A 22,094-nucleotide genomic window follows, 5' to 3' on the forward strand; every position below is an offset into this window, starting at 1 on the left:
AACATGATTATCTAATGCATTTCCACTCAGAGACAAAACGTTTAAACAGGCTTACATTTGAAAGTATTAGGTTGCTAATTAGCGTCCAAAGTGAGCCTCTGTAATAGAGTTCAACCTCAATGTGAACAATGTTTCCTGGGGTGACAGAGACAGTTCACATGGGTGAGATGTTAGCTGCCGTCACACCAGAGCAGTTGTCTGCTTCATTAGGAAGGTGTGAACTTGGCCATGTCTTTGAGATGACGTTCCCTCTAGAGCAGTTGACTAGATAATTGTTCCGCCCTGGTTCCTAATCGGAACTCAGTAGGTGTGAGCCCCGAGTCTGCCACTTAGTGCATCAAAGGAGCATGCTCTGAGAAGACTGGCACTTCTAGTAATTGAACACAAATTCTACCATGTTGTAGGGAAAAATTAAGATCCACTTCATGAGGCTTGAGAAACGGCTCAGTGGTTAGGAGTGTTTACAACTCTTGCAGAGGACCCAGGTCCATTCCTCAGTGCCCATGTGGCAGCTCATGTCTGCCTGTAACGCCAGCTCAGGGGGACCTGGTGTCCTATTCTGGCCTCTGTGGCCTCCTATACACATGTGCACATAAACTCAGACAGATAGACATCTATACACAAGAAGAAAATAAATATTTTTAAAAATCTACTTCATCTAAATCTATCAGAATTAGTGACCACCCCCCCAAAGATCAATATAGTAGCCAATCTTTTTTGAGTGCATATATATATATATATATATATATATATATATTTATATATATATATATACTCAAAAAACATATATATATATGTGTGTGTGTGTGTGTGTGTGTGTGTGTGTGAGTGTTCATGTGTGTGCCAGTGCACACATGCATATAAGTACAAGCACACATGTGTGAATATGCCTGTGGAGGCTAGAGGATAGCCATGGGTGTCAATCCTTAGTCATCATCCATGGTTTTGAAATAAGCTCTCACAGTGACCTGGACGTCATCATCCATGGTTTTGAGATAAGCTCTCACAGTGACCTGGAACTCACCAAGAAGGCTTGGCTGGCTGCCCCAGCAAACCCCAGGGATCCACATGTTTCTGTTTCCCAGGTGCTAGGGTTATAGGATTACATTGCCATGCCCAGCTTTTCTTATAGGCGTTTTAGGATTCAACTCAGGGCCTTGTAGTATTCCCAGCCATAGGGCAGCACTCACCCTATGTACTTGGCAACACGCTGTTGTGTTGTTATCTATGAAGTTCAAGCTCAAAAACCAAGCAATCAATAACAAGAGCAAAAGCAAGAAAACCTAATAATGTGTTAAGTTTACAGTTTTGTATGGCTGCATTCATTGCTATCCAGGGGTACTTGTTGTCCCCAGGCTACATGCAGGTAGAAGGGGTGAAACCCCAGAAGCAGAGATCTGGTTTTCTCTTTTTTCTGATGGCAATCCAATCTCCTCCTGCTTTGTTATATTCATGACTAATAGCCAAATAAAACACAGAGGCTGGGGAGATGGTATACTCAAAAGTGCTTGCTTTACGATCATAAGGCATGTGAAAAAACCAAGCATGTGTCCATCATCCTAGGGCTGTGGAATTAGAGATAAGGGGATCCCCAGAATTCAGTGGCCAGCCAGCCAGCCTAGCCAAATTGGTGCGCTCTCAGTTCAGTGAGAGATGGTGTCTCAGAAAAGGAGGTGGAGAGGACAGAAGAAGACACTTGAAGTTGACCTTTGACTTCCACACACATGCCCACATAAATGCACACACACACACACACACACAGAGAGAGAGAGAGAGAGAGAGAGAGAGAGAGAGAGAGAGAGAGAGAGAGAGAGAGAGAAACCCTTACATGTTCAGATGGAGTGTCTGCTGGGTCATCACTACTTGACTACAGCTCCCTTCGTCTACAAAAGTATATGGTCGGACTTGATTCCCCAGACCTTATCAATAAAAGTTCAGAAATATATTGAAGTTGAAGGTGTCCTGCAACTTCTGATGATATTGACGTCTATGACATATAGAAATAGGTGAATGTCTAAGTGCACATTCACGAAACCCTCCCAGAACACATTGTCATAATGTCTAGACTCTTTCAGGTATCAATATGAGGCAAGGCGTATACTGCTGGCAGTATTGTGGTATTGTGTTAACTCTCCCAGGGATACATGAGCAAATCTCTTTCCAGATAGGACACCAATGACAAGCTACAGTAAAGATTCCACCTAATTCTAATTTGATGAACCAATGAATTTTTTTAATAGAACATGACCATGGGTTACTTTTAAGAGCATGGGTAGCCCCCAAACCGCTGTATCACATCAAAGTCCTACCCTCTCATGGGTGATGATTTCACAGAAGCTGCATTTTATAGTCTAGTTTTCAGTCAATTTCCTGCTTCCTGTGACGTATTTTCCAAGATCACTTGAGGCTGGAGGAGGGCAGGAAAGAGTAATAGCTGGACTTCAGGTGAGGGTCCTGTGACCCTCCCTTTCTCTCTCTACTAGGGAGAGACGATAACATAATTCAGTCATTATTACCATAGACCCATCTCTGTAATGTTCTGCTTAGATTAATTAGTTGCCATGGCTACTGGGCCAAGGGACTCTCTACTTTAAACTGGAGGTAGGATGAACGTGTTGTACCATACAACAAGCGGATAGGGACCAGTGTTGCTAGCCCACAATCAACAGCTCACAGCATAGCTTTCTAAAATTATCCAAGCTGAAATGCCAGTAGAACCGAGGTCAAGAAGCCCTGATGTAGATGTGTGTGTACCTCTGTTAAATGCAGATATGAAACACAAACCCTCTCATTATACAGAAGGGTTCCTCATGTTTAATTTGTTCTCAGAAGATCAACAAGACATTGTTTTCCCAGCCATCTGTTGAGACAGAAATAAGCTTTACTGTTCTCTGCCTGACATTTCATCCACGTTTGTCTTAATGAGACTTCACTATGGTTTGGGGACTCTCCTCTCTGCTCAACAGATTGCCTTCAAGTCTGGTTGAGATAACTGAGCTCAGCACATGGGTTTGAGTGGAAGTTGGCTTAACCCTTTCACTGACTCAGAGAATGGAACTGGTATGCGCTGTATCTCAGCACTTTGTAAAGTGGATGACTAGAAAATGGGTTGAAATATTGATTCTCTTGAACAGTTCAGAATCTATAACTATTTACCATTGGACAATTGCTGTGTAAATTCATAAAACCTAAAGTATTGTGTATGGTATATGTCTCTCTCTATCTCTTGTGTGTGTGTGTGTGTGTGTGTAGGGCATGCATTTGTGTCTTAGCATGCATGTATGTGTGGAGGCCAGAGGACAGTTTCCATTGTTATTCTTCAGAAGCTACCCACCTTTTTATATTTTATTATTTTTATTGTTGAAAGTTTTCATAATTCATACAGTATATTTTGGTCAGTTCTACCCATCTCTGTCCCCTCCAACTCCTCCCATATCCTCCCCACCACTCTTGCATCTCAACTTCTTTTAAAACCCATTGAATCCACTTAGTGTTGCCAGTATGTGCATGGGTATAGGACCATCTCTTGAAGAATGGGTAGCTTCTCAGGGGCCATCCGTGTTGAAAACTGATTTTCTGCCCAGCAACCAATTGCTGACAGCTCCTTAGCTAGGAGTGGAACATTGTGACTCCTTCTCTGATCACTGTTCAGGTGTTGGCTGCCTTAATCATGTGCCAGTCTTGTTCATGGAGACACAGCCACTGTGAGTTTATGTGTATAACGCCCTGTCATGGCCTGAAAATACTATTTTGCAGCAGTCTCCCACAATCTGGCCCTTAAAGTCTTTCTGTCCCTTCTTCGGTGATGATGCCTAAGCTTTGGGGGTAGAGTGATAGAGATATCCCATGTTGACCTGAGCAGTTCACAGTCTCTTATTCTCTGCACAATGACCAGCTGTGAGTCTCTCTATTAATATCTGGCTGCTCCAAAAACAAGCTTCTTGCATGATGCTTGAGAGCTACACTAACTAAGAGTATAAAGATAAGATCTTGGGGGAAACTTTAATAGTATGTTTAACTAGCAGAATAGTAGTAGTATATTCTCCCCTGGGGCTTATAACATACCTATCCATGGGTTCTTAGCCCAATTAGCAGTACCAGAAATGAGCTCTGTCTTGTGACTTGGACCTTAAATCCAATCAGAAAGTGCTTGGTTACTCTCATAACACTTGTACCACTATTGTGCCAGTGGGCACATGTTGCCAGGCCATCTTACTGTAGTCTGCCATAGTCACAGCAGTTTTAAGGCTGTCGATTACCTCTCTCCCCTAGTCATGTGAATGATACCTTCCAGCACTATGGCAGTTGATTAGTAGAAATGAAGCTTCCGGGTCAGTCTCACCTTGGTATGCCCATGTCCTATGATTCAAGTATGTGATATCTTCAGCAATAGAGTCTTACCATCAAATTCTGGATGGCAAAAGAGTGGGGAAATGATCTGTAATATTGGATGGGAGTCTGTGTGGAACTTGACAGACCAACAACTCGAAAAGAGGTAACTGGCCCCTGGCACCAGGGTTTTTAATTTGATGTCCTGTGGTGTCCAGTAGAAATATTGTCCCCTCAATCTAGGCTAAGTACATTTAAACTCCATATATATATGCATTTTAGGAAACTCCTATAAGAGTTTTCCAAAGGGCCTTTGCAGAGGTCTTTGGTGTTACTTACTCCTCCTATAACCCCTCATCTACCTTCATCTTGTTTATTGAGACAGGGTCTCTCACTGAGCCTGGACTTTTGCCAATTTTGCCTAATCTGGATGTTCAGGAATCCCGTGAGACCCATTCATCTCCACATCCTCAGTAACAGGATTATAAACATAAACCACTACCACTGGCTTTTTATGTGGGCTCTAGGATTCAAGCTGGATCTTCCTGCTTGAACAGCAAGCACTTTAACAACTATGCTATCTACCCAGCCAACCAGATACCAGGTATTTATGCCTGAAAAAAAATTGTGACATTCAAGGTCTAGAATGACTACAAAATTATCTAAGCTATAGCTCGGTGGTAAAGCACTTGACTGCCATGCACTGGGTCCTGAATTTCATCCTCAGCACCAAAAATTGGGGGCAGGGGGGAGGATGACATTTTGGAGCATCTTCTATCTGGTTTGTCAGAAATGAGAGTTTGCCAGTTATATACTGGGTGAGATGAGTTCATCTTTCAGAGGACACTTTTCTCCCTTGTGTGTCGGACACCAGTAATCAGGCAGGTATTTCATATCTCCCAGAACTGACTTCACTGTAACAGTTTCTCTATTATATAGACCAGGAGTCTTTGTGGTCACAAATGGCAAACACTCAGTTATGCCATCTGTGAGCTGGCAGGGTTTCTCACCTTCCTAAGACTTCCCAGCTTCTACCCATTTGGGTGGCTACTATCTGGCTGTAAATGTTCAAGTGCACAGGGAGCATGGGAAACAGTCATAGAATTGGTAAAAGTACAGATGGAGAATCTGTCTTCACACTGTGAAGATTTCCTAGGTATTAATTTCCCTGATGGGTATAGCCGTGGTGTTAAGCAGACCACCAGCACTTCAGACTTGATCCCTCCTCTGACATCCTGCTCATAACTGTACGATTCCAGGGTGATTCTCAGTTGACAGCATCTGGCCTGGGTCACCAAAGCTTGATAACAAGACTGAGTGTGCACAGATGTTAAGTAGAGTAAATTAGGAAATATCAGCATATAGCATAAGTTCAATGTTACATTTTTCTAGATGTAGCTCAGAATAACATATAGAATTCATATATGTCTTTGAGTCTTCTAAAATTCAAATAAAAGAAGGAACTGGAGAAACAAAAATTAAACAATTACAAGAAAAAAACTAAAGCCAAAACACAGTTAAGTGACTTGGCCAGGGGCACACAATCAATAGGAGCTAGACCGTAGCCATATTTTCCTGGCTGCTTTGTCCCATGCAGCAAACTTGGAAAATGTTTTTAAACGACTAAAATACCACTGAAGATTTTCTTGTCTTGTCAAACTGTTCTTAACTGAGATGCTATTTGTGCATAACTACTTAGTAAATATTGCTGGTTAAGTACATGGCATGCACCCTGATTCAATGCCATCTTGATAGAATTGCATGTAATTCAGAATGAAAACTTTAATATGACTGATGGCTGCCAGCCTCCCGACCTACTTGTTTGATGTTGCACCTGCACTCAGTTGTACACTGAGGTATTTGTTATTCTTTGATCTAACTCTCAGTGAAGAATCTCATCATCCTTCCCCTATGATCTCAGGGTCCAAACTCTTCCAGAACACCTGCCAGCCTCCGCCCACCCACCACACAGAGCCACCCAGAAGGTGTTGAAAGCTAGAATAAATGAGAGGAATAAGCAGGCTATATACAGATATTAACTCTCCTCATTCCCAGAGGTTTGCCAGACCATTCCTGCTGCCTGCAAGTTCTGTTTAGAGAAGCAGGCATCACCCACCCCTTTTATCCCTTGGACACCTAAACCCAAAGTGTGTTTCACACTATACTCTCATCATAGTCAAACACTGGAAAGTATAGGATGCTAAGACATTTACTGTCTGCCTCGGAGTACTGATTTCATTAGAACTGTTTGGTGTAAAGAAAGCCAGTGGGCTGGGCGGTGGTGGTGCATGCCTTTAATCCCAGCACTCAGGAGGCAGAGCCAGGTGGATCTCTGTGAGTTCGAGGCCAGCCTGGGTTACCAAGTGAGTCCCAGGAAAGGCGCAAAGCTACACAGAGAAACCCTGTCTCAGAAAAAAAAAAAAAAAAAAAAAAAAAGAAAGCCAGTGAAACTTTCTGACCCTCAGCTGGCTCATGTGTGCAGTGGGGACAGCATCAGTTACCCCGTGTGTAGTTTGTTGGGAGTAATAAGATAAAGTGGATTATCCACTGCTGAGCATGGAGAATGGCAAGCAGTACTCAGATGTCACTGGGATCTGTTAACCGTTATTCTCACCACCCTTATCATTTCCTGTTGGTCCCATATGCCTCCCAGTTACAACTACTCCCATGGCCCTGGCTTCAGTGAGATTTGCATTTCCAGCTGCTGGCCTGATACCTGATAGAGGTTACTGTTATGTTTCAGAAGCATGAAACTGAACTAATGCTTTCTTCTTCAAATATTCAGTTTGAGGGGTGTGAGAGCAATTCCTCTGTTGTGGCCATATCATATTTAAGTGCTTGTTTTTATTTAAATCCCAGTGAAGATATTTGGGGATGGCAAAAGACAGGCCAACCCAGAGGATTTTCAGTGTGGTTTTAGTTTCAACTAAAGCCATGGAGACTAAGCTGCTCTCCCCATGACATTCCTTGAAAGACATCGAAAGAGGTTGGAAAGCATTGCTTGTCTGTAAACCCTTTGGCTCCTGCTGCTGGAAGTGGGGAGCTGGACAGATAGCAGGCTTCTGGTGACCCACACTGTCCATCCACTGCACTTCCTGCAAGAGCACATGTCGGGGTGGGAACCAAGGACTGGGCTGTATAATCAGATTAAATTTCAAACTCTGTACAGCTTAATCCTTCCTGTTTTGAATGTAGATTATTAAGCCATGGGTCAATATTCTTCCCTCAATAGAATAGGGAATGTTCCAGGAGGTTTAGGAAACCTGAACAATATAATTTCATTTTTAAAAAAAATGTAAACATTGTAAAGACCAAAGGCTGCTGCCAGGGCAAGCATCGGCAGGCATTGTGTAAGCACTGGGGCAACCCACCTATGTTGTGATCGTCTCTTCTCTGTAAGGATGGGGAGGAAGGACATATTAAACAACAAAACAATACAATTTTATTCCTAAAAAAAAAGAATCTACCACAGCCCCTTCTCTTCCTGTGCTCTCTATTTCTACTCAAGATTTTATGATCTTCTCTGAGACTCACAATGTCAACTTTATGCCATTCATTCTTGGTTCTCAGGCCTTGTTCCTCCAAGCACTGGTGTGGCTAAATGCTGATGGATCTGTTGTGATGTCTCCCGTCTGTCTTCCTCTCCTCAGCTCTTGTGTTTGATTCAGGGGTGTTTTGACTTTGATAGGACCACTGTAATGGCAATTTTCTATCCCCTCATTGTCCCTGCTAGTCATCCCCTTTTATGTCTGGTACTAGAGTAAATTACCACAGATGCTCACTTGATCATGTACCTGTGATAGCATCTGGCTTCATCCATCTTCATCTCTGACAGGTTTGCACATACCCACTCTGTTATAATGATACTGGTTTGTCCAAGTGCACAAAGACCCTTCCAGAACATTCCCTGGGCCTCTGTAGAGCTCTGTGATTCTTTCTTTCTTTCTTTCTTTCTCTCTCTCTCTCTCTCTCTCTCTCTCTTTCTTTCTTTCTTTCTTTCTTTCTTTCTTTCTTTCTTTCTTTCTTTCTTTCTTTTCCTTTAAAGAGAAAAGAAGCCAGCAACAAGTATTTATTCCTCTCTGCTTCTTAGATTTGAATTACATTTATTCATTTATGTGGTGTGTGTATATGTGTGGGTGTGTGTGTGTGTGTGCGCACACACACACACACATGCATGCACAAATGGGTAAGTGTGAGTGCAGACATGCCACATCATGCAGACATGTAGCAGTCAGAGGACAACTATTTAAGCTGTTTCTCTCCTTCTACCACATGGGTCCCAGGTTTTGACGGGACCCTACTTCAAGTAGCAGTAGCCAAGGGGTTCACAGACAAGCAATGCTTTCCAGCTTCTTTCAAGGACATTGCTGGACAGAGGACTGTCATGGGGAGTGCAATTTAGTTCAGCAGGCTTGATAGCATGTGCCTTTGCTCGCTGAGCCATTGGTCTAGTTTGCTTCCTGTTTTTCTGATAAACACCATGACCAAAAGCAACTTGGAGGAAAGGGTTTAGTTCAGCTTTCAGGTAACCACGCATCATTGGAGGAGAGCAGGACAGTAACTCAAGATGGGAGCTTGAGGCAGTCACCAAGGAGAATGCTGCTCACTGGCTTGCTCCCTCTGCCTCTTGCTCAGCCAGCTTTCTTATTTATTTATTTATTTGTTTGTTTGTTTGTTTTGGTTTTTTGAGACAGGGTTTCTCTGTGTAGCTTTGCACCTTTTCTGGAACATGCTTTGTAGACCAGGCTGGCCTCAAACTCAGAGATCTGCCTGCCTCTGCCTCCCGAGTGCTGGGATTAAAGGCGTCGCCGCCGCCGCCCCGCCCCCCCCCCCCCCGCCCCCCCCCCCCGCCGCCGCCACCACCACCACCACCACCTGGCTCAGCCAGTTTTCTTATAGAGCTGTGGATCACCTGCCCAGGAGGTGGCACTGCCCACAATATGCTGAGGTCTCCATTCTTTAGCAGTCAAGAAATATGCCCCCCCCAAACACACACACACACACACACACACACACACACACACACACACACACGTCCTCAGGACAATTGCATCCGGAAAATTCTTCAGTTGAGACATCTTCCCAGGTGAGTCTAGTTAGTACTGAGCTGACAATAAAAACTAACCAGTATAACCATTTGCCAGCCCCATCCTGGGACTTCTTAGTGAGTGTGTGTGCATAAGAAATGTGCTTATAGAAGAGTACATAAAATGTCAATTTTCAATCAAAATGATAGAGAAAAAAATGGGTATGTGCCACTAGGTCAGCAAATGAAAGAGAGTGGCCCAGAAATCTCCAAGGACTCTTATCCCGGCTTCCTTTTGAGCCATTAGATATAATTATTAACATATCTGTGAGAACTCATCCAGGGACAGAATATACTCACAGCTTGTGTTATGCTGTATGTTTGTTTGTTTTCAAAGAATTTTTAGCCCCTGAATTGTTGGCATCTAATTGAAAAGCAAAGCCTGTACCTGGCTCAGGGACAGTACCTGCTGGACAGGTGACTGTTGGACAGGTGACTGGACAGGTGATTCTTTGGAGAGGTGACTGACAGGTGACTGTTGGACAGGAGACTGTCAGACAGGTGACTGTTTGGAGAGGTGACTGGACAGGTGACTGTTGGACAGGTGGCTGTTTGTATAGGTGACTGTTGGACAGGTGAGTGTTGGACAGGTGAGTGTTGGACAGGTGAGTGCTGGACAGGTGAGTGTTTGGACAGGTGACTGTTGGACAGGTGACTGTTGGACAGGTGAGTGTTTGGACAGGTGACTGGAGGGATGACTGTTTGGACAGGTGAGTGTTTGGACAGGTGACTGGAGGGATGACTGTTTGGAGAGGTGACTGTTTGATATCTACAGTTTGGGGAGAACTGTGAGTTACATAGCATCTTTTTTTCCCGCCTTATAAGATGTGGGAAGTGGGATCACAAGTAAGTCCTAAGGCGTATAGGAAAGATGTATTGATGGGATTTGAAGGTAAAATGAAATACTCCCTCTGTCCCAGATGATCCCCTTAGCTTGGTAAACTGCACAGTTGCTAGGATCTGAAATGCTGTGATGAAACACTGGCTTCCTGCCTCTTCATATGCAAATCTGCTTAGGGCATCATCCATTTGCTTCTGAATATAAATGCAGTAGGGAGTACTTTGAAAGTCAGCACTGGGGTGTCCAACTTTTTGACATCTACAAGTTGGCATTGAAGAACTGAACTCCTAGTTAGAAAACAAAGAACAAACAAACAAAAATAACCAAAATGGCACTGGAGAAATGTCTCAGTGGTTAAGAGCACTTGCTGTTATTGCAGAGGACCTTAGTTTGGTTCCAAGCACCCATGTCAGTTAACTCACAACCTGTAGCTCTAGATCCAGGGGATCTCCATGGGCCCTCTTCTGACCTCCACATGTACTTGCATTTACACACACACACACACAGAGAGAGAGAGAGAGAGAGAGAGAGAGAGAGAGAGAGAGAGAGAGAGAGAGATATTTAAAAAAATAAACTTAAAAAACAGAATTTTCACAAATGAAACCTCAAACTTACAGAGATCAGTATAATTTGGAGCCATGGACACACTACCCTGAATTGGAAATCCTCTCAGTCAGGGGTGAGGTCTAGCAGAAGTTTTTGATCAAAGAGAAAGCTGAACACAAAGATCTACCAGCAACATATACTTGAAGGTTCTAATTGAGTCCTCTGGGTATCCTGATTTAATAGCATATTTAAAATGGAACATGATTTGTTCTAATTTCTATAATTCATAGTAATGATGCCTACATTTTCCCTCCTTTTCTCTTTATCCTTTCACAACTCTTCTATATAAATACCCACTGTTTCTTTAAATCACACTTAATTAGGAGAGTTTTCTGTTTCTTTACACGTTGTCTCCTGTTGGAAATGGGTTAATCCCGAATCTCTAATAAATATGGATGGACTAAAGAGAATCATGAGTTCAAGATCATTTTGCCTTCCCAGGTATAATTGTTAAAAATCTCTACTGTCTCCTGGGATGTGTGAGATTGTATCAATTAAATCATGTCTCTGTAACTGAGTACGGTGGTCGTAAATGTGGCGTGTTCGCCAAGACCCTCTCTGTATTTAATTTGCTGGGCTGTAATTGTCAGAACAGTAAATGTGAGGCAGGTAATGTAAACTGTAATGATGGTAATTATCTGAATGGATCGATCATCGTGCTATCTTGACGTGATGTGGGTAGAGGAGAGTTGCAGACCTCCCATATAAATTTCTGGTTCCTATTTTGTTTCCTTGCATGCTTTTCCCCAAGACATCTAAAGTGAAAACAATGTAAACTCGTCACCACTGCTGTCTCCATTCTCTTTTCCAGTCTCCTTAGTAATGTCAGCAGACCCCATCCCCAACAACCTTTCTCAAAGGAAAGCAATCATCTTACAGAACTGGAATTCCAGGACTTGCCCTTGTAATCTTGATACGTCAAGCTCGAAGTTGAAGTTGTTTTAGTTGAATGATTTGTGTCCTTCAGTGTGTGTGTGCGTGTGCATGTGTGTGTGTGTGTGTGTGTGTGTGTGTGTGTGTGTGCATATACATGTGAATATTTGTATGAGTGTGCAAATGCCTAGGTATGTGTCAACCTCATGCAGTGTCTACCTTGGTTTTGCTCTGGGGTCTCTTATGGGCTGGAGCTGGCTGAGAAGGCTGGGCTGGCTGCCCAGCAGTCTCTAACCAAGGATGCACACTGTCTCTGCCGACCTAGTGCTGAGGGTGCAGATGCATGCCACCATGCTCAGCGCTCACACATTAGTTTTCAGGATTGAACTCGGGTCCCTGTGCTGCCATAGCAGGCACTTCAGAGACCAAGTTCTCTCTCCCAGATCTGTTCATTAAAGAACCAGATTTGTTAACTAGAATAACCTGCTAACGGCTGCAAATCCCAGCACCGCCTAAATACCTGTGACAGAACTGAACTGGAACCTAAAGTGCCCTCCTGCCCGGGCTGGGGAAAGAACTAAGTGTTGTCTCAGCTGTTCCTGAAGCAGGTTCAACAGAACAGAAGGGAGACAAGCCTAGAAGCATGGCGGTGGATGGCTGCTGGGAGAGGAAGATTCACGTGTCTCTTAGGGGGTGGGTGGCTATTGGTGGGTTACCCAGGTCCAAGCAGATGAGCCCATACCCTGCACTGTGTGCAACACTAATTAGACACTTAGACACGGTGGATTATAATACTAACAAGAAAAAAGGACTTGAAGTTGAGAGGGTGTTATATTGGGCACAAGAGAACAGTTGGAGGGATGGAGTCAGGGTGGATATAATCAAGACAGTGGCTGCTTAGCAAAGGTGGGACCCTGGGTTTAGTCCCAAAGGTGGGGAGGAGGAGGAAGAGAGGATTGAGTGTATAAAATTTTCAAGAACAAATTGATTGATAATAATAATAAAGAAAAATGAAGTCATAGGATACCTGTGCCTTTCTCATTGTCAAAATCAAAGAACTCAAGTGCAAGTTGCTGTAAGGAGAAAATGACCTCTAGGATGCCACAGAAGTACTGCTGCAGCCTGTGGCTAGGGAGGGGGGCAGAGGAGAAAAGTCAACAGCCAGAAAGAGAAACCCCATGGTCACATGGTCAGCATTGGGCACAGTGTGAACAGGGTTGCTATGTTGGCTGAGAGGTAGAACGCAAAAGAGCTTATCCACGTGGCTGTCTCAGAAGGATGCTGTGTCCAGGGAGAAAGAGGCTAAGTGGGGGTGTGTGGCTTAGAGATGCTGTAAAGGGGAAAAAGAAGAAAGGGGGTATTTCAAGATGCTCTGGAAATAATGGAAAATATAAGACTAACACCCATCAATCATTATCCACTAAGAGGGCCAAAATAAGGGTAGAGTGGACGTGCAAGAATCTGTGGAGGGTAGGGAGATGGTTCAGTCAGTAAAACAGTGCATACATGCATCAGGGCCTGGTTCAGAGTCCCAGCACCCACAGAAAATATTCTGACACGGCTGCACATCCCTGTCATGCAAGCCCTGGGGAGGAGGAACAGAAGGATGGATCCTGGGGCTCGCTGACAAGCCATCCTGAGTCAGTTAGCGAGCTGCAGGTTTATTAAGAGACCCTGCCTCAAGACAAAGCAGAGAATGAGTGAGAAGACAGCCTGACGTCAGCCTCCAGCCTCCATAGACGCAGGTGAAGGTGCGGGGGCACACGTGTGAAGGTGTGCTCACACTCAGTCAGGCAAGTCAGTCCATGGATCCTGTGGGAAGGTAAAATAGAATGATTGCATCTGATATGCTGGTGTGAATAATAGGAGAAAGGGGAAAATCATGTCTAAATGTGTAATCATGAAAGGGGGCAAAGGACACTGTTTCATGAAGCATTGAAAGGAAGTAACGGGAGAGAGCACACACTGCTAACCAGCCTACAAAAGAGGTGGGCAGAAAGAGGGAAGGAGGGAGTCTCACTGAGCATGCGCCTCTCAGTATAGCCTTGACTTCTGGAATCATGCTAATATTTAACATATTCAGAACAATAAAATGAAATCAGAAAGAGGGGGGAATTAAATTTGAGCTCTGTCAGAAACAAATGAATTTCATCATGGACACTGGATAGGAGGGCAGAGAACTGACCGGGTCACTTTTGAGCAGAGAATTTTCATTAATATCTTCACTCTAAAAAGAGAACATCTCCTCACCTCTCCTGAGCACGGATTTTCATGGCGTAAGAGTCGTCTCTGCATTGTGGGTGTGGAACAAGGTAGTAAATACACCGCCTTTGGGAGCCCAGTTCTTACTGCAGAGAATGGGTCCTAGATATAGAAAATGAGATGGTGGGGAGGGAGGAGCTGAGGAGGGAGGGAAGGAGGGATAGGGAAGAGAAGGAGAGGAAGTGAATAGAAGGGGAGGGAGTGGAAGGGAAAGAGAAGGAGAGGAAAGAAAGGAAGGGAAGAGCGGGGTGGGGAAAACTCACAAGCGTACAATCAGGAGGACACTGGATATCAAAGGTTACCGGGTATTAACAAGAATTGTGGACTAGTAAAACTCACTCTAAAGGGTATGGTCAGTTCCAGGCTGAAACTGGAGTAAGTATGGATCATATTACCATAGTCCACATTGTATTTCAGGAAATTGATAACCAGCCTGTGGTTGAGCACAAGAGCATCTTAACGCACATACTAGGGATGAGAGGGTCTTGTCTGCCTTCATGATGCAGGAAAAAAGATGGGAGAGAAAGAGAATGCTTGAGCAGATGCGGCTAAATGTTGATTATCATGATGTGAGGGAAGATGTGTGGGAAGTCTACATGGTTATTAAAAAGGGTGTGTGTGTGTGTGTGTGTGTGTGTGTGTGTGTGTGTGTGTGTGCGCGCGCGCGCGCGCGCGTACCAAACAAAAACTTCCTAAACCAGATGGGGAGAAGCTATAAAGGTGTCTACCATCTCAAAGCCTACTGTACTCGGCAGACTGATTAAGAGTGCTCCTTCCTGGGCTGAGGAGATGGATCAGTCAGTAAAGTGGTTTCTGTGCAAACCTAAGGACCTGAGTTCAATCCCTGTAACCGGACTTCACATAAACTATGAGCAATGAGAAACCTTTTCTCTCTGAAGTTTGTCAGCTTGTTTTTTTATCACAGCAACAGTAAAAGGAACGGAGAGCATTGTCAACACCCACATGCCCACATGCTCTGAGGCGCATGGACGCTCTAATTAGAGGAAACGGGGCAGACAGAGAGACCCATAAGAGTCATTCAAGGTGTGCCTTCCTCCTGGTCATCTTATGTTCCAAAGTCACTGGCTGGCACCAAGAATAACACCTGGACTTTGTCTTTGAGTTAAAAGCTTTACCTGAGATTCCTTTTTGTGGCGTCAACAAGCATTAGACTGAGACCATGCCAGTTCCTAATGGAGTGGATTTAGGCATTTCTTACATTTTCTTAGCATAAGATAAATACTGGCATCTTTCTGTGGAACACTCCTGCACAGCCTTGATTTGATTTTCTACTTGCTCAGAATATCAAGTTCCGATTTCTTAGAATCTTAATGTATGCTCGTGAGCGAGCCTGTAAGACAGGAGTCATCCCTGCGATACTTATAATAGTACTTAGAGCAAACCTGTCAGAGGGACTTCTAAGAGATTACCCGGGGTCCTGGGGAGGTATATTTAGCAACCATATTGAATGAGTTGTCACATAACACAACGTTTCATTGATTTATGGTTGTTATTTCTGTCTCTTACTGCAGGCGGAGAATTCGGCACTGGCGCTGGAAAATGAGAATCAAAGAGAACAGTATGAGAGATGTCTTGATGAGGTGAGGCTGGGTAAGAGGGCAGAGGAGAAGCTGGGCTTGTTAAGGATCTTAATCAGGTTAGAGGGCATGCGAGTCCATGCTACACAGAATTGTAATGTTTTCCCCCAAGAAGTTGTAAGCAGATGTCCGCTGGTAAATACTGGTCTCTTAGCCTCCCCCACTCCGTCTCCTGTTCCCATAGAGGTGCCCTCTACATATCTCTTATCTAACTTCTCTTTCCCCCCTCCTATATATCTTTCCTCTCTGCCCTCTCTTCTCTTTCTCCTTTCTTTCTCCCTTTCTCTCTACCCTTCCTCCTCTTTTTCCTAACTCTGTGTCTCTTCCCCTTCCTTCCCTTCATCCCTCTCCCTCCTCCCCATCCTTCTCTCTGCTGCCTCTCCTCTTTTCTTCCCTTTCCCTGTCTTTCCTCTCTCCTCCCTCTCTCTCCACTCTGATCCTACCTTCCTTCCCTCCCCTCCTCTGTAATGTTTCCAGGGCATGTGTGATTCCTTGGGATAATTGTCTACCATCCTTGCACACACTTGGGGGGGGCGATTCACTGTTTGATCGACTCCTTCTGTCCAAGAAGTGCGACCCTTGGCCCTGAATGAGGAAGAGCCACATGCAGGCACGCTGCGTGTACAATTGGATGCATTCTCTGAGAAGCGAATCGCTGATTGAGTAGGTGGGGACAGCGTTCACAGTTGGCAACCCGAGGGGGGAAATCAGCCGCTTGAGCACCAGCCAAAAAGAGAAAGGGAAGTCAGGAAGAAAATTTGAGGGCAATGGAAGAAGACGGAGTCCCACGCATGAGTAAACTCAATAAATATTATCTGATAATGATGGCAAGATGAACACAAAATGGTGGGTGTTGGAGAGTGTCTTGCCAGGGGGGCGGGGATGGGTACTGAAGCCTGCTCAGAGCTCTCAGACTCCTCAGCAGCGTCTCTCATTTCTGTTAGGAATAGGAGCCAGCCATACTGCTGCTTCTTGCCACAATGGTCCACAGGCGGTGTGGAAAAGTTCTCCTCAGGGATGCCACCATGATGGAAGCCATTATTTAAATGACACAAGTTCTTTAAACATCTTCCCAGTGTGTTAACTCTCTCGCACATTCTGTGAGATTCTATTGGAGGATTGCTAGAGTGCAGTTGAACAGATTTTAGAAAAATGGCATGTTATCGTGTCCCATTAGTTTACTTATGGGATAACCAATGTCTTCAATTCTTTCTCCTTGCTAACAGCTAGATAACTGTTTTCCAGGGAACTCCTTCTGATGTTCTTACCCTCCCCATCCAGGCTGTCCTCTCTCTCCTGTGACACTGTCCTAGAAGTTGATGGGTTGGACCATGAAGTGTACAAGCCAGAATCCCAACTATAACCCATTTTGCCACCATGTACCTCTTCCTTCAGACTAGTGAAATCTCCACCTTCTGAGGATGAATGTTTTGGCTATTTGGTTTTCTCACAGCAGTGTCTCCCCTAGGCTGGGATAATTCCAGACCAGTGTCTCCCCTGGGCTAGGAGAGTCCCTCACCAGTGTCTCCCTTAAGATGGAATAATCTCACACCAGTATTTTCCCTAGGCTATAATAGTCCCACACCACTGTCTCCCCTAGGCTGGGATAATTCCAGACCAGTGTCTCCCCTGGGCTAGGAGAGTCCCTCACCAGTGTCTCCCCTAGGCTGAAATAGTCCCACACCAGTGTCTCCCCTAGGCTGGGATGGTCCCAGACCAGTGTCTCCCCTAGGCTGGGATAGTCCCAGACCAGTGTCTCCCTAGGCTGGGATAGTCCCAGACCAGTGTCTCCCCTAGGCTGGGATAGTCCCAGACCAGTGTCTCCCCTAGGCTGGGATAGTCCCAGACCAGTGTCTCCCCTAGGCTGAGATAGTCTTACACCAGTGTCGCCCCTAGGCTGGGAGAGTCCCACATCAGTGTCTCCCCTAGGATAGGAGAGTCCCACTCGAATGCTTCTCCTGGGCTAAGGTTTTTCCACACCAGTGGTTTTCCACACTGTGGTGTAGAACTCACTTTGTAGCCAAGGATGACCTTGGACTCCTGATCTTCCATCTCCCAGGTGCTGGGATTTCAGGCATGTGCCATAACATCTGGATTATGTGGGACTGGGCGTGGAAGCAGCGGCAGCTGGGCCGTAGCCTCCATCCCACACCAGGGGTTGTTAAGGATGTGCTCTCTAGCCCCACAACATGAGCCATGCCTGGGAGCTCGGGATAAATGCTGACTCTCAGGATTCACCCCTAACCCACAGAATCCTGGCGCCACTCAGGGTGAGTCCAGCATTTGCATTTGCGTGTGAGCAGGCTCCTTTGCTGGTGACTGTACACACTGCAGTCCTAGGCTCACAATACTGACCACTCTGGCCTTGGCACTCGGTGAACATCTTGTTGGAGAACTCTCCAGATGTCCCTGAAAAATGACCTAATATTCAGTCTTTCCCTTGTTTAGTATTTCCAGTCATGTACGTTGCTTACTCAAGCAAATAGTGTCTGTAACCCTCTGCCCTGTTAGGATTCCAAAATTCCAGAATGGGGCTGCAAAGATAGCTCAGTGGATGAAGGATGCACAAGGATCTAGGTGTGACTATTGGAGCCCATGTAATATGCCAAGTGTGGGGCAGACCTGTAGTCTCAGCACTCAGTAGGCAGAGACAGGCAGATCCCTCTGTTTCCCTATCTAGGCAGCCTAGCCTACTTGGTGAATAGTGGGTTAATGAGAGACTGTGTATGAAAAAACAATATAGAGAGTACCTGAGGGATGACACCTGAGGTTCACTTAAGACCTCTGCTCATACCCACAGACATGAACACACACACAGAGAGAGAGAGAGAGAGAGAGAGAGAGAGAGAGAGAGAGAGAGAGAGAGAAACACAATCATTCCGGAATCCAAAGTTAAAGCAGTCAGTCGGGAAAGTTGTTGACGTAAAAGCAGGCACAAAGACTTGGGGTCTGGTGAGACCAGCTCAGCTTTCTTCAGCCCTGCTCCCCAGGCCCTTGGTCCAGTCAAAGTCAAGGGCAAGAAAGACCAAATAGATACAAGGCTGTTTAAAGGAGCCAATAATCCCCCTGGGTTAAAAGTATTGATGAGCCAAGTTGCACTTTCACCCCTTGCACAGAAATTTCCAGTGAGACATGACCTGTATTCAGAAGTCAAATCTATGGGCTCAAGCCACAGAGCTGTGTACTTAGCACGCTTCTCCCTTGGGTCACTCCTTATCCAGCACAAAGCTCACAGCATTGCTCTGTAGAAACTGGAGTCTGGGCCATGGAGGTGGCTCGGCCTGTAAACTGCAATCATGAGGACCTAAGTTCAGATCCTCAGAACCTTTGTAAAAAGCTACATAGAGTTGTACATACCACTAATCCCAGCGCTGTGGAGGCAGAGACTGGAGGCTCCCTGAGACTCCCTGGCCAGCCGGGTCAGCTGAATCAGTGAGCTCCAGGTTCAGTGAGAAAGCCTGTCTCAATAAATTAAGTTGGACAAGTAAATTGAGGAGAATACTTCATGTTTACATCTGGCCTCAGCGTGTACAAAGGCATACAAGCACATACACACACGAATGCCCACATCCGCACAAAAGGAGCTGTCTGCTTCCCCTGCGTTCCCCATGCCTGTGCTGTGTGGGTTTCTCCAGAGTACCTCAGGCAAACCGAAATTTTCTCCTTCGAAATCATTTTCCGCAGTTCCACTGACACCAGGAGTTTTGAAGAGAGAGTCCCTCTGTTCCTAATTGCAGAAATTAACAGTTGCCAGCAAGGTGATTTACAACAAAGAGCTGCCTCCGAACAACACAAATGTTTTGTATTCATGAATACCGGCCTCTGATTACACATGCCTGTTGTTCTGGAACTAATTGCACGGGGTAGACTGTCTGTTTGCAGGCTTTGTAAGAGAATGCCCTCAGAGGGGCAGTTCCGTGTAGTAATAATGTGAAGTGGAAATTCTTTCCAAGGCTTTTTATACTAATTAGTCCGACTAACAAGGTAAGGCCTCATGTAAGTTATTTCCTTGCTACTAAGTTCCATAAAACATACGCTGATGGGTAAGGCATGACTTTAAAGCGACCTCAATCCTTTTTGCCCTGATGCTTGTTTTCTGGGAAATGGAAAGCTGGCTGATGATTTGAGAAAACACTAGGGAATGTAAAATTCTTTCTGTGCTTTTACTAAAAGAACGTTTTTTATTAGCAATAGGTAGATACTGTACGTAGATGGATGCACACACATATGCATAGAAAATACATATTCTCACATTCCCTGGCTTGAAAGGTGTGTGTGTCCCTCTCCCCTCCCCATACACACACACACACACACACACACACTCACACACAAGTGCATTGCCTCCACACATATACATAGATGGATACATATACCACACACATATGAGCAGATGTACACACACCCTCTCACATATATAGATAAATACCTAGAGTCCCCCCACATACATCAACTACATGCCATAGCTTGTTAGGTATACACATAAACATGCACATTTAACTTTTGTTGCTTCTTGGCATTGGGGTAGAAAGACCACACCAAGGCTTACCCTCATTGCTTTATGGGAGTTTGGAAGTCTTCATGATTGAATCTGTACTTTCTTCATCTAAATATTTGATGGGCAGTCAAAATTCACCAGGCGGTGAATTGCTATTTTTCCATAGTATTGCCTTAGCCACAATTCCTTCCAGACCAACTGTTCCACATACAGATTGCAGTGTATGTATGAAATAAGCATGATAGCATCCTTTGGACCACTGCATTGCCTTCGGATGGATTCAGTGGCATGTGACAAACCTGCATTAAGTGTCACTGCATACAGGCTCTGGTATCCCGTGGACACCTTAGACCAGCAGAAGTGAGGAGGGGAGAGGGCCGTGGGGTCCAGGTTAGAGAAGCTGCTGGGTGCAGTGGGGACTTGGGGAATGGACAGTAGTCAGCAGCGGGTAGGAGGAGTGAGGCAGAGCCACAGAAAAGGGCCCGGATTGGAGAGGGGTATCACAGCGGGAGCCAGAGCCAGTCAGGGTGCAGGTCCAGAAGAGGAGGTGGCTCTCATGGTTGTGTGCAGCTGCTGAATTTGCCTGGAGAAGTGTGTGTGTGTGTGTGTGTGTGTGTGTCTGTCTGTCTGTCTGTCTGTCTGTCTCTGTGTGTGTGTGTGTCTGTCTGTGTCTGTCTATTTGTGTGTGTCTGTATCTGTGTGTCTCTCTGTTGTCTGTCTGTGTATGTGGGTGTGTGTCTGTGTGTCTGTGTCTGTCTGTGTGTGTCTGTGTGTTTATCTGTATGTGTGTGTCTGTGTCTCTGTCTGTGTATGTGTGTGTGTCTGTGGTGTGTGTGTCTGTTTCTGAGTGTGGTGTGTGTATGTGTCTGTGTGTGTGTCTGTGTATGTGTGTGTGGGTCTACACATCATATAGAGGCCAGAGGTTAATGCTATTGTCTTCCTCAATCACCTTCCACGCTGTTGTTGTTGTTGTTGTTGTTGTTGTTGTTGTTGTTTTGAGGCAGAGTCTCTCCTACTGAATTTGGAGCTCACAGATTAAGCTATACTGTCTGGTCAGCAGGCCCCAGGAATCCTATTGTGCTGCCTTCCCAGGACTGGGATTATAGACATGTACTATCATACTCTATTTCTTAGGTGGGTGCTAGGATTCAAACCCAGGTCTTCATACTTGTGTGGCAAGCACTTTACTGACTGAGCCATCTGTCCAGCCCCCTGCCTAGGGAATCTTTAAATATGCTACTAACTATATTATGTCCTATTCCGGATCTGGTTGGACTCTGCTCTGGCATGGAGCCTGCGTACTCACATTTTTAAAGCCCTGTGGGGGTTATAATATTCAACCAAGGTTAAGAACTGCTATAGGGAGGGCTTCTGAGGACTAGAGCCAAGTGGTACTTTCACAAAATTAATATAAGTAGATGACACACTGAAAACAAGCCTGGATACAGTGAGAGGAAACCTTGGGCCACGGGGAAATTTGGGATTATTTCCCAGTGAATAAAAAGCTACAAACTGGGGATCATGGTGATCATACCTGTAATCCCAGTACTTGGGAGGTGGAATCAGGAGGATTAAGAGTGCAAGATTATCCTTGGCTATATCCTGAGTTCCAGGCCAGCCTGGGCTATATGAGACACTGTTTTTAAAAGAGAAAACCTTTTTTTTCTCTCTCTTTTTCTCTGACCTGGGTGCTGTGTGCCACGGTCGGACTCAGGAAATCTTTATAGGGGCACGTTCAGGTACATCCCACATCAGAGTCTTATATCATCTTTAAAATCACCATCTCAGGAATGCAAGAACACAACCCTGCTCCTGGTTCTCATGTGTGTCCAGTTGAGCCCTTGCCTGACTCCTCTGGTCTGCCCCTTAGTGCCTCCAATCCCTTTGCCATTATTTCTCCAGGGCTCAGTATGACTCTCAGTCCCCACGAAGTGTTTAATGCATGTTTGTTAAATGACTAACTGAATGAATGGAGAGGAAACAACAGGAAATTAATTTCCAACT

At 45.0% G+C, this 22,094-nt stretch overlaps 1 protein-coding gene across 1 annotated transcript in view; it reads left to right on the plus strand.

Moving 5' to 3' along the window:
• Positions 1-22,094, plus strand: part of Nckap5 (NCK associated protein 5) — an 841,775-nt gene that overhangs the window by 604,672 nt on the left and 215,009 nt on the right. The window contains 1 exon segment of the mRNA XM_028874923.2: positions 15,530-15,598. Within this exon segment, the coding sequence (XP_028730756.1) occupies positions 15,530-15,598 (69 nt within the window).

The sequence above is a fragment of the Peromyscus leucopus genome, chromosome 15, assembly GCF_004664715.2.
Source record: "Peromyscus leucopus breed LL Stock chromosome 15, UCI_PerLeu_2.1, whole genome shotgun sequence".
NCBI lineage: Eukaryota > Metazoa > Chordata > Mammalia > Rodentia > Cricetidae > Peromyscus > Peromyscus leucopus.